At 38.9% G+C, this 15,812-nt stretch overlaps 1 protein-coding gene across 1 annotated transcript in view; it reads left to right on the top strand.

Annotated features, from left to right (window-relative positions):
* The window catches only part of papolg (poly(A) polymerase gamma), a 51,209-nt gene extending 39,974 nt beyond the window's left edge, over positions 1-11,235 (top strand). Inside the window, exons 15-22 of the mRNA XM_062970210.1 lie at positions 10-119; positions 4,181-4,302; positions 4,381-4,544; positions 6,099-6,208; positions 6,310-6,515; positions 7,715-7,768; positions 8,878-8,996; positions 9,350-11,235. Coding sequence (XP_062826280.1) covers positions 10-119; positions 4,181-4,302; positions 4,381-4,544; positions 6,099-6,208; positions 6,310-6,515; positions 7,715-7,768; positions 8,878-8,976 — 865 coding nt within the window. The 3' untranslated portion in view covers positions 8,977-8,996; positions 9,350-11,235. The remainder of the gene's footprint in view (positions 1-9; positions 120-4,180; positions 4,303-4,380; positions 4,545-6,098; positions 6,209-6,309; positions 6,516-7,714; positions 7,769-8,877; positions 8,997-9,349) is intronic.
* The last annotated feature ends 4,577 nt before the right edge of the window (positions 11,236-15,812 follow it).

Below are 15,812 nucleotides of genomic sequence, written 5' to 3'. Positions count from 1 at the left end.
TCCTTTCAGGAGCGATTATGTGTCTTTGTGGTTTCTGGGAATAATCTTCAAGAAAGCAGAGAATGCGGAGAGCGTAAACATTGACTTAACCTACGATATCCAGTCATTCACAGATACAGGTAAAGCTTTCTCTTCTTGAAATTATTGTTTGGAAAGAGCTTGAATCATTTGCATTTTCCCAAAGAAGTGCTTCATTTAAGTATAAACCTAGTTTTGTGCTATTGTAGAGTTTCTCAGTCTCGCTGAAATTCAGTTCACTTTGCTGTTCATCCAAATCTGGTTTATCCTGTATCCTTTCTTTGCTCATATAAACATCTTAGCAGTTCTATCCATATTGGATATGTTGCTTTACAGGCACAAGTATAATCATTAGAATCATTGCCTTTTCTAATGATTAGCTTCAAGTGGTTTGTTGTGCATTTTCCTGACTGTATGTATGACCATGTTCCAGAAGCTTTCTCTCCTGATGTTTTGCCCACATCTATGGCAGGCATTCTCAGAAGTATGAGGTATATTGGAAAACTAAGCAAGGGATGTTTATATATCTGTGGAAGGTCCAGGGTGGGAGAAAGAACTCTTGTCTGTTGAAAGCCAGTGTGAATGTTATAATTAATCACCTTGATTAGCTTCATTCCTGCCTGGGGGAATCCTTTGTTCAGAGGGGTTAGCTGCTCCTCATAGAATCATAGAATAGTAGAGTTGGAAGAGACCACATGGGCCATCTAGTCCAACCCCCTGCTAAGAAGCAGGAAATCGCATTCAAAGCACCCCCGACAGATGGCCATCCAGGCTCTGCTTAAAAGCCTCCAAGGAAGGAGCCTCCACCACGGCCCCGGGGAGAGAGTTCCACTGTCGAACAGCTCTCACAGTGAGGAAGTTCTTCCTGATGTTCAGGTGGAATCTCCTTTCCTGTAGTTTGAAGCCATTGTTCCGTGTCCTAGTCTGCAGGGCAGCAGAAAACAAGCTTGCTCCCTCTTCCCTATGACTTCCCTTCACATATTTGTACATGGCTATCATGTCTCCTCTCAGCCTTCTCTTCTGCAGGCTAAACATGCCCAGCTCTTTAAGCCGCTCCTCATAGGGCTTGTTCTCCAGACCCTTAATCATTTTGTCGCCCTCCTCTGGACGCTTTCCAGCTTGTCAACATCTCCCTTCAACTGTGGTGCCCAAAATTGGACACAGTATTCCAGGTGTGGTCTGACCAAGGCAGAATAGAGGGGGAGCATAACTTCCCTGGATCTAGACGCTATTCCCCTATTGATGCAGGCCAGAATCCCATTGGCTTTTTTAGCTGCCGCATCACATTGTAGGCTCATGTTTAACTTGTTGTCCACGAGGACTCCAAGGTCTTTTTCGCACACACTGCTGTCAAGCCAGGCGTCCCCCATTCTGTATCTTTGATTTCCATTTTTTCTGCCGAAGTGAAGTATCTTGCATTTGTCCCTGTTGAACTTCATTTTGTTAGTTTTGGCCCATCTCTCTAGTCTGTCAAGATCGTTTTGAATTCTGCTCCTGTCTTCTGTCTTCTGATTGATTCATGTCTGTAATTCCTCTGTTTCCAGAGTGTTCTTTATTTACTGTTTTGATTTTGGAGTTTTTTAAATACTGGTAGCCAGATTTTGTTCATTTTCATGGTTTCCTCCTTTCTGTTGAAATTGTCCACATGTTTATGGATTTCAATGGCTTCTCTGTGTAGTCTAACATGATAGTTGTTAGAGTGGTCTAGCATTTCAAAGTTCTTAAATAATATACTGTGCATAGGAAAGCTGATGAAGAAACAACCTACAAACTATCTACAGACTCACTAAAAAAATCCAACAAATGCTATGTTCAGTGAAGGACAAGAGGGATCCTCTCACCTCTGCAGGAGTCTACCGTATACCATGCAGCTGTGGACAGGTCTACATAGGGACCACCAAATGCAGCAGCATTGCCCAAACATAAATCAAGGAACATGAAAGGCACCACAGACTAATCCAACCAGAGAAGTTAGCCTTAGCAGAGCACTTGATGAACCAACCTGGACACAGTGTATTATTTGAGAACACAGAAATGCTGGACCACTCTCACAACCACCCTGTCAGACGACACAGAGAAGCCATTGAAATCCACAAACATGTGGACAATTTCAACAGAAAGGAGGAAACCATGAAAATGAACAAAATCTGGGTACCAATATTTTTTTAAAAAACTCCAAAAATCAGAACAGTTATTTATTTACATTTATCTATTTACATCACTTCTATCCCGCCTTTCTCACCCAAGGGGACTCAAGGCGGCTTACAAATCCGGCAATATTCAATGCCGATAAACAACACTACAGTAAAATAAAACATAAAGCAATTAAAACAATTAGCAATAACCATAAGACAATATGCAAATTTAAAAACATATAAAGTGCTTAAAACACTCCCCATACACCATCTCTTTCCATAAAGCATGTCGGGTGAACAGCACCGCTGTCTGTCACAATTTTTGGATTCTAATAAGGTCTCTTTATATATATATATAGGCTTTTAATCTTATAAAATAAAATAAGTTTACAACGAAAGAGTGAGAACATTTTGGTTGTATAGAAAGTAGGAATACAAGGGAAAAGAGAAACTAAGAGAGAGAAAGGAAAAAGAGAGAAAAAAGATATATATATTTAAAAGGTGATTCTATCTAACAATAGTGAATTCTAAAAGAAGAAAAAGAAAGAATTAAAATAAATAAATAAATAAAAGGTCTCTTTTATAGTAATATTTCTACTGATGTTGTTCCAAAGTTGTAAATGAATGATAGATGCTTTTTCATTCTGAAACATCCCGACTTCATCTTAGTTTTTTGGACAGATGTTTACTCTGCATAACTGGCATTAGCAAACACAAGCAGCTTTGTGTTGACTTCCTTTTTAATGTAAAGAACCTTGTAAACATTTCCTTAACTTAAAGAGCCGTTGTCTCTGTTTAATGTAAACATGTTGTTTTTCCTCAAAAGTTCATCAGGTCAGTAGTGTCAACAGTTATTTATTTATCGTGTCAGAAGCGAACCTAGGTTACAAGTTGTAATGTATTTGAAAACACAAAGTTGTTTTTTTTTAAAAAAACAACAACTTGGCATTATACTAAATGTTCTTTGACCAGTAGCTGGCCACTTGGATGCCTCTGGTGTTGTCTTCCATAGTGCATGTGGCAGGGCTTAGACTGCAGTGTAATAGGTGATCTGTGGTTTGTCAACAGTTAATCATTTCTCACAGTTCTTATCAATGTCAGCAGTTTAACAACTTTTAATTACTGTCCATGAGTGTAATTGTTTTCCAGGCCTTGACCTTCAGAATGGTGTCTCCAAAATTATTAGCTCTCACTCATTCATCTTTTGTACAATTTCATTCAAACCATACATCATATTTATCCATGACACCAAGTTGCCATGTTCATTGGGTAGAGTGCCTCAAAACTAATTTAAATGCCCAGGTTTCAGGAAGACATGGGTTTATCCCAGCATGGCTGCAGCTTTCTTGCTTAAGACTAAATTAAGATAATCTAGCATTTTATGGTCAAGTTATTTATTTATTATTTATTTATTTACAGTATTTATATTCCGCCTTTCTCACCCCGAAGGGGACTCAGAGCGGTTCACATTATATACATATAGGGCAAACATTCAATGCCCATATACACATAGAACCGAGACAGAGACAGACGCAGAGGCAATTTAACCTTCTCCTGAGGGGATGTTCGATTGTAGCCACAGGGGGGAGCAGCTGCTTCATCATCCACTGTGACGGCACTTCCTCATTCCAACGTCGTAAATTAGTTAAATTTGCCTCCCCACTTTATAAGTGGTACCTTATTTCCTACTTGATAGATGCAACTATCTTTTGGGTTGCTAGGTCAGCAACGAGCAGGGGCTATTTTTTTTTAATTGATGGGTGCTCACCCCCACCATGGGCTGGCCTCGAACTCATGACCTCATGGTCAAAGTGATTTATTGCAGCAGGCTGCTCACCAGCCTGCGCCACATTTCCTTATTTTCCTTTCTACAGTTAACAGGGTAGAATTTGCCCACTTCCTTGTTTTTAGGATATTCTTTGTTTTCGTTCATGGGTTGCTTGATTGCAACCCCCATAATGCTTAATCATGAGTTACGCTAACTAAACCTGATACGAGTTATAGTCCAACAGCTTTTCCCCACTTAGTTTACAGACAAGCCAATAATATCAACATGTTGAAAGAAGGCATGAAGATTGAAGCTACTCATGTGAAGAAGAAACAGCTCCACTATTACTTGCCTGCAGATTTGTTGCAGAAGAGGAAGAAGGTAATGTCCAGGTTCAGAGCTCTGTGTATTTAAGAGAATGGTCAAAACATTTTGCTTAAGCCAAGTTTTCCTCAGCAGAGCATGCCGGATGTTGGGCGCCACACTCGGCTTGTGTTGAAAAGGACATCTTTGGACAACAGCTACTTAGACTCTTCTAGGGACATGAATGGTGCAGCGCAGCTCACTTCATTTGGTGGTATAGCAAAACCCAGCAGTCATCCTCTTTCAAAAGAAATAGAAAGGTAGGCTTTCCTTAATATACCATGTCTGATGTCAAGAGGTGTGCCATTTAGAAGTCTCAGCAGCAGAGAAGGAGACGACTTAGTCTCCAATATATTATTATTGCTATTATTATTATTATTATTATTATTTAAATTATACAATAATAGAGTTGAAAGATACCATATGAGCCATCTAGTCCAACCCACTGCCATGCAGGAGGTTTTCAGGTATTGCAGAGGGGAACACATTAAATGTTGCCAAGACAAATGCTTTCCTGTATTTTGGGATGTGTAGATTACTTAAGCAAGAGAACGCTTCCACTGTCTTTAAAACTGGGAGAGAGGAAGCCGTGTTGATGTAGTTTTGCAACTCAGTATCCCAGATACACTTCTGGATATTTTCTTTTGCTTTTGTATAGCCCATAGTTGGATGTCATTTTGTGGGAACCCAGTTTTAGTACTTTCTCTTCAATTCAGTCTTTTCCATCTTGTTTGGAATGCATCACTACGGGTCAGTGGAGCCAAATCGTTAGGCATGACAATAGTTTTTAGCCAGATGTTTAATCCTAGATGCCAGTCTCTAACTGTAGAAGTACAGTAGAGTCTCACTTATCCAACATAAACGGGCTGGCAGAATGTTGGATAAGCGAATATGTTGGATAATAAGGAGGGATTAAGGAAAAGCCTATTAAACATCAAATTGGGTTATGATTTTACAAATTAAGCACCAAAACATCATGTTATACAACAAATTTGACAGAAAAAGTAGTTCAATACTCAGCAATGCTACCCTGTTTCCCCAAAAATAAGACATCCCCGGAAAATAAGACCTAGTAGAGGTTTTGCTGAATTGCTAAATATAAGGCCTCCCCTGAAAGTAAGACCTGGCAAAGTTTTTGTTTGGAAGCATGCCCAACGAACAGAACACCAGAACATGCAGGATCGGTAAATGTACATATTATAGATGGCTGTACAATAAAATAATGGTAGTAACAAGAAATTCCTGATAAGAGTCACAGTTTGTCTGGTCATGCTGGTTTGTGATGACAACTACTATACAGTATAAAATAAAGATTCATTTTTTTGTTCAACTATAAATGTGAATTCTTCATCGAAAAATAAGACATCCCCTGAAAATAAGACCTAGTGCATCTTTGGGAGCAAAAATTAATATAAGACACTCTTATTTTTGGGGAAACAGTGTATGTAGTAATTACTGTATTTACCAATTTAGCACCAAAATATGATGTATTAAAAACATTGACTACAAAAATGAGTTGGATAATCCAGAATGTTGGATAAGCGAATGTTGGGTAAGTGAGATTCTACTGTACATTTGGCATACAGTTTGGGATGCCAGTAATGCACCTTTAAATAATTGTTTAGACAGATTCTAAGGCTGCGGTATTGCTAAACGCACACACATATAATATTTGTGGTAAAATCTTAGGCTTTATTATATTATCGTCCATCTCTCTTCCACTAAGAAGCATATTCGTTGTTTTTCTGAGGCTATATTTCAATGCACAGGATAATTCCAATGAAATGTTTCTCACCCAGTGATGCTTTCCGCAGGCCAGCTGTCTTTCAAAGAACCACCTTCTTTGCAAGTAGAGAGAAGCCACTGAACGTGATCCAGCCTCCGGTCTCTTCACAGGGGATGTCCATTCCAAATGTCCCTTCGTGTGGGTATAAAATTTGCAACTGAGTGTGAAATTCTCTTTTGCAAGCCTTACAAATAAAATGAAAACCCTTAGTGTATTGTTTTCAATGTTGAATTCAACAGTCGGAGGAGACACAGCACCACCTCCATGGGTCCAGAGCATTTCCATGAGCCTTGAACAGAATACAATTCCTGCAACTCTTGAGACCATTTCCGCTGATTCCTTGGACGACACGGCTTCTGCGAGCATTAAAAATAGTTCTGCACAGAAACGGGTTCATTCGCCTGCCTCAGGAGACGCTCTGAAACGGCTGAAAGACACAGAGAAGGTAAGGCCTCCTCAGTACTCAAACTGCCAACCATATATCAGAGAGATGGAGAAAGTTCCCTTTTTTGTGGACTACAGAACTGCAGGATTCTGCGAGTTATTGTCCAAATTGGTCATTTTATGTGACAAGTGATGTCAAACTGTATTCTTAGAGTGGGCTATACTTCTGAAGAAGCATTCAAGCGCAGGCATGGGCAAACTTGGTGTAAAGAAGTGTGTTTTTATTTTAGTTTACAGATGTCATGTTTAACTGCGTTTTAAAAGTCATGTTTAACTGTGTTTTAAAAGAGTCAGCATTTCAATTACTCTGCTCTCATGAGTGGTTGCCATGGAGAAGGGGCAGAGCCAACGGCGTTTAGCTGAAGAGAGAGCAGAATTTGGAGGGAAACTCAGTCGGTGGTCAGAGAACCACAGGGAAAGTTGATTTTAGAGTCTGGGCTCTGTTGAAGCTCAGGGAAGGCTGATCCTAAGTTAGGGGATCAGGGAGACTCAATTGGTCATTTTGAGTCAATTTAAAAATAAGTTTGGTGACTTATTTTAAGGTAGTCTGTGACTGAAATTCACAGGGTGACTGCAGGTTAAAGCAGTGGAGAGGGAAGTGATATTTTAGGAAGTTTGAATCACCTCATTCTATTATTGCAACTGTTAATCTAAGTGTCTCAAACAAGAAGAGAAGTTATTGTAACCATTAAGCTTGTGCCTGAATAAACTTGTTATTGTTCTTTCAACATTCAAGCCTCTGTCACATATATTCTAAACTAAGTTACGCTACCATCTAAAGTGAAGAAGAAAGAAAGAAAAAAGTAAAGTAAAAGGTCTCCTCATTGAGTCTTTGGTGGTTGCGCATTGCTGAAATAGGAGGCACCTCCTTGCCCATTGGTTGTTGCCACGTTTACAAATTGGTGCCAGCAGTGGGATCTAAAAGGTTTTCCCCCCTGCCTGAAAGAACCTCAGCCAGTCATAGATCTTTACAATTGGGCCTTCCAGCCGTTAGGCTGTTAGGAATTGTGAGAGTTGAAATCCAGAACAGCTGGAAGGCCCAAGTTTTTTTCCCTGCTTGTGCTAGAGCTATATAATTATAACACTGAGAAAAAGGACAAGATCCAGCATCAGCTAAGCTCAAATCCCAAAATACCTTGTTTGTTTCACTTTTGTGCTGAATTGCTAACTAGTGTCTTGTATTATGTGTTCTTCTTTCAGCAAAGCCTTGGAAAAACTATGCCTTTTCAAACAGTTGGCACACTAAGATCACAGGTATTATTTATTTATTTTGTTTATTTCCATCATTTCTATGCCGCCCTTCTCACCTGAAGGGACTCAGTGTGGTTCACAATCTGGCAAAATTCAATGCCGGTGTACAGTACAAAAAATAAAACATAAGCAATTAAAACAATCAATTTAGTATAATCCAATAAATACATTTAAAACAGTACAATAAAATACTAAAACCATTCGTCCACAAAAACCTTGCTCGTAAACCTTACACGATCCCATGCCTTTAAATAACAAAAGCAAAATAGATACAGTAGAGTCTGTTATCCAAGCTAAACGGGCCAGCAGAAGCTTGGATAAGCGAATATGTTGGATAATAAGGAGGGATTAAGGAAAAGCCTATTAAACATCAAATTAGGTTATGATTTTACAAATTAAGCACCCAAACATCATGTTATACAACAAATTTGACAGAAAAAGTAGTTCAATACGTAGTAATGTTATGTTGTAATTACTGTATTTACGAATTTAGCACCAAAATATCACGATATATTGAAAACATTGACTACAAAAATGGCTTAGTTTATCCAGAAGCTTGGATAAGCGAGGCTTGGATAAGTGAGACTCTACTGTACTAAAAGTTATGTCATATTTTACCCAACTTCTGCCTCTTTAACTGCCAGATATCTAAACCCAGTGAAGTGCAAATGTGCATATTCATAACACATCTTTCAGCCTTTGGCTCTCTAAGTGGTTCACAGACTTCTGTTAGTATTGGAGTCAGTGCTTGAGCTTGGAGTCAGAATAGCAGAATAGCATATTGATCAGAAAAAAAAATCTATAATTCTGGGTGAAGTGGAAGGCGATAAGAAAAGAGGAAAACCAATATTTTGCAACTGGATTTATTCTTTCAAAGAAGTATTGTCCTAAGTGTAATTGATCTGAGCAGGACTGTTAATAGCAGTGCCTCTTGGAGAGCCCTCCTTCTGATGCTTATCATAAGTCAAAGCTCATTACAAACACAGGACTCCAAAATAGTACCTAGCTCGGGACTACAGAATCAGTTCACAGTTGATCTGATCTTTCTCTGGTTTTACCCAGTCTCTTGGAGGCTTGGTTGCAGAAGTTTGATTTCTGTTTTTGTTTTGTAGCGGCTTCCTAGTAAAGAATTGCCAGATTCATCTTCACCGGTTCCAACAAGTAGCATTCGTGTTGTGAAAAACTCCATCAGATTGACTCTTAACAGATAGCAGTCCTTCTTCAGGAAATGGTTAGTGTGACCTTTTTATGCCTCCGGTCTTACTTTGCATGTCCTGCCATTGTTGTAGGCCTTCAAGTCACTTGTGACTTATCTAATTATAAGGATTTCTGGTAGCAAAGCTGTGAAAGAGCTCCTTGGCTGGCTATTGCAAACTGGTATAAATACTGCATTGGTTTAAATCAGGCATGGGGAAACTTTGGCCTTCCTCCGAGTGTTAGGAATTGTGGGAGTTGAAGTCCAAAACACCTGGAGGAAGGCCAAAGTTTGCCCATGCCTGGTCTTAAATGGATTATGGTTTGACACAGCCCTTTGCACCCATTTCTATTTGAAGTGGCTTAACCTCTGTAAACTTTTCTCTGCAGGTACTGCACGGACTTGAGCTGCCATTGAATGTTTCAAGCTGCCATTTCTAAAACCCGTGACCTGTGGTTAGACTTCTACTGTATTCCCTGGGACGTCTGCCTTTATTTTCACTCTGCAGATGCATAGATTTATTTTAAGACTTTGAGTTTAAACTATTTTGTTTGGGGTGGGAAATTTTCTTTTGTTATTTTGTTATGAAAAACCAAAAAAAAATTATGAAAACTTGGGTTTGAATTTTTTTTGTTTTGTTTTGGGGTGGGAAATGAAAAAAATATATAAAAATATCATGCGCTTCTATATATACTTTCCCTTAAAAGAGGCTGCATACAGACCACTTAACCCTGGTGTAATTCTACTTTGAAGTCAGTGGAATTACAGCAGTGCAAGGAGTCTGAATTTCTCTCTTTAAGTATATTCTTAATACAGTTGTTATAATCAGGAAATCAAGACCCAATGCTAATGATGTGGAAGAGCCAACTTTTCTGCTGAGCTGATTGATAGGTAATTTTTGTGTCTGGCAATGTATACAGAAATATCTTTATGGCCCAAATCTTATGTGGTTATGAAAGAATACCAGCTTCTATAGCAGGCATGGGCAAACTTTGGCCTTCCAGGTGTTTTGGACTTCAATTCTCACAGTTCCTAACAGCCAATAAGCTGGCTGGGATTTCTGGAAGTTGAAGTCCAAAACACTTGGAGGGCCGAAGTTTGCCCATGCCTTTTCTATAGTGAGCAAAAAAAGACATATGCGTGTATAGGTCACCTTTGCACCTGCATATGTTGCTAGTCAATCTATCTGTGTTTGTGGCCAGAGGTGCTTCTCTTTTGCAGTCCACAATCCCATTACAAAATATTGCACCTATATCAATGCACTGTGTAAATGTCAAATTAAAAAAAGAACTCCCTCTCATGGAGGTTCACAAAATTTAAAACCCCTAGGACACAATTGAGCCATAGTTTAAGCACATTGAAGCCCCCAAGAATATGAATGAGATGCAAGTGCAAATCGGCCTTTTTTTTTGTACCCCCTTCACCCAAATTTGAAATTATGGGAGTTCAATGTGCCTAAATTTTTGCTGAATTGCACTCTGGGTTTATTAAAAAAATTAATAAATCTGGCACAATAATGAAATGCTAAGTATGATGGTTAAAATAAATAGGAATTGTGTGCTTCCCAGACTGCAAGTCCTACCATTCCTTTCCATTGGCTGTGGCTGCTGGTATGTGTAGTCCCAACAACATCCGGATGACCACATGATTCCCACCCATATTAAAGACCTTGTTGTAGGGACTTAACTCATACTGTAAAGTAGGCATGGGAAAACTTGGGCTTTCAGGTGTTTTGGACTACAACTCCCACCATTCCTAACAGTCTCAGGCCCCTTCCTTTTCCCCCTCAGCCACTTAAGATGAAGCTGTTAGGAATGGTGGGAGTTGAAGTCCAAAACACCTGAAAGCCCAAATTTGCCCATGGCTGATCCTAAAGTATATTTATCTTAACTGTTGAAAAGAGACCAAAACTATTCCTTGTATCCTATCCTGAAGACATAACATCTCTTAGCCTACTTTGCTGTGTTACTCCTTTCCTTGTCTTAATTGTGGCAAAGAATACTGAATGGTTTTTTTTTTTTGCAATGTTCTGTTCCAAATAACACAATTAAACATTATATTATCCAATTTAAGATCACTCAGCTCTACCAAAAAAATATGCATCCCCAAAAAAGCTATCAGTGTCTCCTGCAATGTCATGAAAAGAAAATCTAGTTTATGTGTCTTAAATTAAGTATTGTCTTGTTTTTGTATTTAAAAAAAGAGAATATATATTCAGAATATTTTTGTATGTACTGTATAATCATCTTTTTCAAAGAAAAATCTAAAAAATCTACCTGTCTCCTCATTTATTTATGGTGCATTGACTTGGATGAAGGACTTGGATGAAAGCTTAGCAGTGGTTCTTAACCTGAGGTCCCCAGATGTTTTTGAGCTACAACTCGCAGAAATCCCAGCCAGTTTACCAGCTGTTAGGATTTCTGGGATTTGAAGGCCAAAACATCTGGGGATCCACTGGTTGAGAACCACCGCCATAGATAGAGAGGAAGTGCTCAATATCCAAACTGGGTTTAGGAAAGGAAGAGGCACTAGAGATTATATTGCAAACATGTGTTGGGTGTTGGGCCATACAAAGTGATTTCTGAAGACAACCAGACTATGCTTTTTTATTATAACAAAGGCCTTGGTTGCATAGAGATGTAAGTATTGCTTTTAAGTAAGGCCAAAAACATCTGGGGACCCTAGGTTAAGAACCACTGGCTTAGAGGGCATGGTTATCAGGTTTGCAGATCACACCAAATTAGGAGAGATAACTAATACTCCAAGAGACAGGATCAGAAGTCAAAATGACTTCAACACGCTAGAGAGTTGGGTCAAAACTAACTTAGGGCTCTTCCAGACAGGCCCTATATCCCAGGATCTGATCCCAGGTTTTCTGTTTATCCCAGATTATCAGGCAGTGCGGACTCATATAATCCAGTTTAAAGCAGAAAACCTGGGATCATATCCTGGGATATAGGGACTGTCGGGAAGGAGCCTTTGTGAATTTCTACAAGGACAAATGTAAAATACTACACTTGGGCAGAAAAAAGATACAGGATGGGTGACTCCTGGTTCAACAACAGTATATGTGGAAAATATTTTAGAGCTTTAGTAGACAACAAGTTAAATATGAGCCAGCAACGTGATGCAGCAGCTAAAAAGCCAATGGGATTTTGGGCTGCATCAAAAGCAGTCTAGTGTCTAGATCAGTGGTTCTCAACCTGTGGGTCCCCAGGTGTTTTGGCCTAAAACTGCCAGAAATCTCAGCCAGTTTCCCAGCTGTTAGGATTTCTGGAAGTTGAAGGCCAAAACATTTGGGGACCCACAGGTTGAGAACCACTGGTCTAGAGCGGGGGAAGTCATGGTGCCTCTCTATTCTGCTTTGGTTAGACCTCACCTAGAATATTGTGTCCAATTCTGGGCACCACAGTTCGAAAGAGATATTGACAAGCTGGAAGGCATCCAGAGAAGAGCAACTAAAAGAATCAAAGGTCTGGAGACCATGAATAATCCTTATGAGGAGCGACTTAAAGAGCCGGGGATATTTAGCCTGCAGAAGAAAAGGTTGAGAGGAGACATGAGAGCCATGTGTAAATATGTGAAAGGATGTCTTAAGGAAGAGGAAGTAGACTTGTTTTCTGCTGCTTGGAAACTATAACTTGGAGCCATGGGTTCAAATTACAGGAAAGGCGAATCCACCTGTCTGTAAGAGCTGTTCAACTCAGGGTGTGCTGGAAGCTCCTTCCTTGGAAGCTTTTAAATAGAAGCTGGATGGCCATCTGTCAAGGGTGCTTTGATTGTGCTTTTCCTGCATGACATGGGATTGGACTAGATGGTCCATGTGGTCTCTTCCAAGTCTATGATTCTATTATGAGTTTCTTTAGTCAAGAGGATTTGCTCCTGGCCAAGAGATAACACCTCTAGAGCCTGTCTATAGTAGCTACTACCAGGGGAAGCCAGCCTACCCTGTTTACCCGAAAATAAGACAGTGTCTTATATTAATTTTTGCTCCCAAAGTTGTGCTAGGTCATATTTTCAGGGGATGTCTTATTTTTCCATGAAGAAGAATTTACATGTATTGTTGAACAAAAATTGAAAATTTATTATATACTGTACAATAGTTTTCATCTCAAACCAGCATAACCAGACAAATTGTGAATCCCATCAAGAATTTATTACTACCATTATTTCCATGTTCTACAATCTATGGTACGTATGCTTCCAAACAAAAACTTTGCTAGGTCTTACTTTCGGGGGAGGCCTTATATTTAGCAATTCAGCAAAACCTCTACTAGGTCTTATTTTCTGGGGATGTCTTATTTTCGGGGAAACAGGGTAAGAATGTTAACGGTGTTAAACATGTGTGGCTCCAGGACAGCCGAGCCCTTCAGAAGGAGTGCCAGTTCCTGATTCCAGACTCCAGTAGTTCTCTGCATGATATACAGGTCAGAAAGTGTTCTGGATCCCTATGTTTTAGCACAAAAATGGTGCTAGCAAGAGATGGAAAATCGCATGACTTTAGCTTGAAGAATCTAAGAAAGCAAGTACTGGTATGTTAACTTCATTCCCTAGTGTCTAGATTGACGGAAGTCAAGGTCCCGCTCTATTCTGCTATGGTTAGACCTCACCTGGAATATATCTGTCCACAGTTCAAGAAGAATATTGATATATGGTGGACATGTAGCAAGGCCACAAGTTACTGGGCTAAGATTCATGAAGAAATTCAAAATATTTTTCAAAGGAAATTCCCTAAAAAAAAAAACACAGAATACTATTTGTTAGGTTTAACAGATAAGGACTTTATAATGTCACAAAATGAGGACATTTTATTCACTTATATGACGTCAGCAGCCAGGATCACCTATGCAAAGTATTGGAAACTAGAAAAAATGCCAGACCCGGATCAAGGGAGAATTAAATTGATGGACATCAAGAACATTGACAAATTGACTTTTTTGATTAGAAAGAACTCTGGTAACCCTATAAAAGAAACAACCTGGGATCAGGTAGAAAAGTATTTTAGAAGAAGACAAAACAAATAACTACTGGGAGAGGTACAATAATATAACAATATACCCAATTGAGGGAGAATCTGCAGAATTAGAAAAGAACCAAACTGCAAAGGACTGGAAGGAAGTCAATACCAATTTTTTTCTTTTCTTTTTTTCCTTTTGGTCACCATTTTTTTTTTCTATCACGTCTATTTTTCACTATTTTTATTTTTATTGTTTTTCTTTATATATATATATTTCCCCCTCTCTTTTTTATAGTTCTCTCTCCTCCCTTGTTCACTACTTCTCTTTTTTTTCTTTTTTTTCTTCACTTTCTATTCAATAATTGTTCTCACTCTTTCAATGTATTCTATTTCTATATATGTTAATAAAAAAAAATAAAAAAGAAGAAGAAGAATATTGACAAGCTGGAAGGTTTCCAGAGAAGAGCAACCAAAATAATCAAAGGTTTGGAAGCCAAGTCCTATGAGGAGTGGCTTGTGGAGCTGGATCTTGGAGGCTAAGAGGATCAACCCAGGTTAATACCAGGATGGCAAATGATCAAGAAAGGCACACTATATTTCACCAAAGGAACTGAATACTCTTTTTTTCCGAGAAAACCATATTAAATTCATGGGGTTGCCATAAGTCAACAGTAGACTTGGAGGCACATGCACACAAAGCTTGCCAGGAAAATCCTGTGATAGGTCCATCTCATGGTTGCCATAAATTGGAACTGACATGAAGACCCACAACATCATCAGTAAACAAGGTTGCTCCATCTTCGTTCCAAAACCTATTCGGAGATTAGTAGAGTAGTTTGTCACTCAGTGCAGAAGGAAGGCTATTAGTTGAGAATGGGGCAACCAAGATTTCAGAAAAGGGTGTATTGTGACATGTAGTGTGGAGTGGTCGTGGCATGTTCAAACTGTCAGTTGTGAGAAGCTCTCCTGCAACATCCCTTGTTTCTTAATAACGGTCTTCCAGAAGGCAAACAGATTGAAATAAGGAATGTTCTTCATCCATAACCAGTTTGCCCTTTTTCAGAAAATATACATCCTCCAATACTTCCCATTTATCAGTCTTTAGTTAATAACCTGGATGTTCAGTTTGCCACTTCCATAGCTAATGAACAGGAAAAGCAAAGAAAATACAAATAATCTTAGATTTCCTGGCTACTATTCTGATGATTTTAGCTAGCCATAAAATACAGAGAAAGGCCAGAATTGGCAATCTTAATCATGCCTACAAAGATCAATTTCTTTTGTGTTGTTTTTCCCAATACAGGTCAAGGATCCCTTCTCTCTGAAATGCTTGGGATCAGAAGTGTTTCAGATACAGGATTTTTTCTAGATAATAGAATCCCTGCATTTCCATATACAACACATAATGAAGTATTTTTCAAATGGGCCCCAAGTTCAAACATGAATTTTATTGGGTTGTTGTATGTGTTCCAGAAGTATTCTCTCCGGACGTTTCGCCCACATCTATGTTTTATCTATCTTAGAAAGAGACACCAAGCGGCTTCTTCATGGCCAACTTACACACTATGTTTATGATGTATCGCAGGTTTGTATAACTTGCTGAGATCTGAGATCACACATTTAATAATAATAATAATAATAATAATAATAATAATAATAATAATAATAATAATTTTTATACCCCGCCCCATCTCTCCGGAGGGACAGTATTGTTGCCATGCCCGACAACAATACAACAGCAGCAATTAAACAATAAAACAGATATCGAGAATAAAACAAATGTCGCATCAATAAAACATCAACATTTCTCCCCCAGAACCTGAAGAGCTATCATCACCTTGTATTCTGGAGCATTTTAAAACTCTAGGGCTATAAAGGTGGTCCCAAAGGCCACA

Source organism: Anolis carolinensis, chromosome 1 (assembly GCF_035594765.1).
Source record: "Anolis carolinensis isolate JA03-04 chromosome 1, rAnoCar3.1.pri, whole genome shotgun sequence".
Taxonomy (NCBI): domain Eukaryota; kingdom Metazoa; phylum Chordata; class Lepidosauria; order Squamata; family Dactyloidae; genus Anolis; species Anolis carolinensis.
This window is presented reverse-complemented; position numbering and strand designations above follow the sequence as displayed.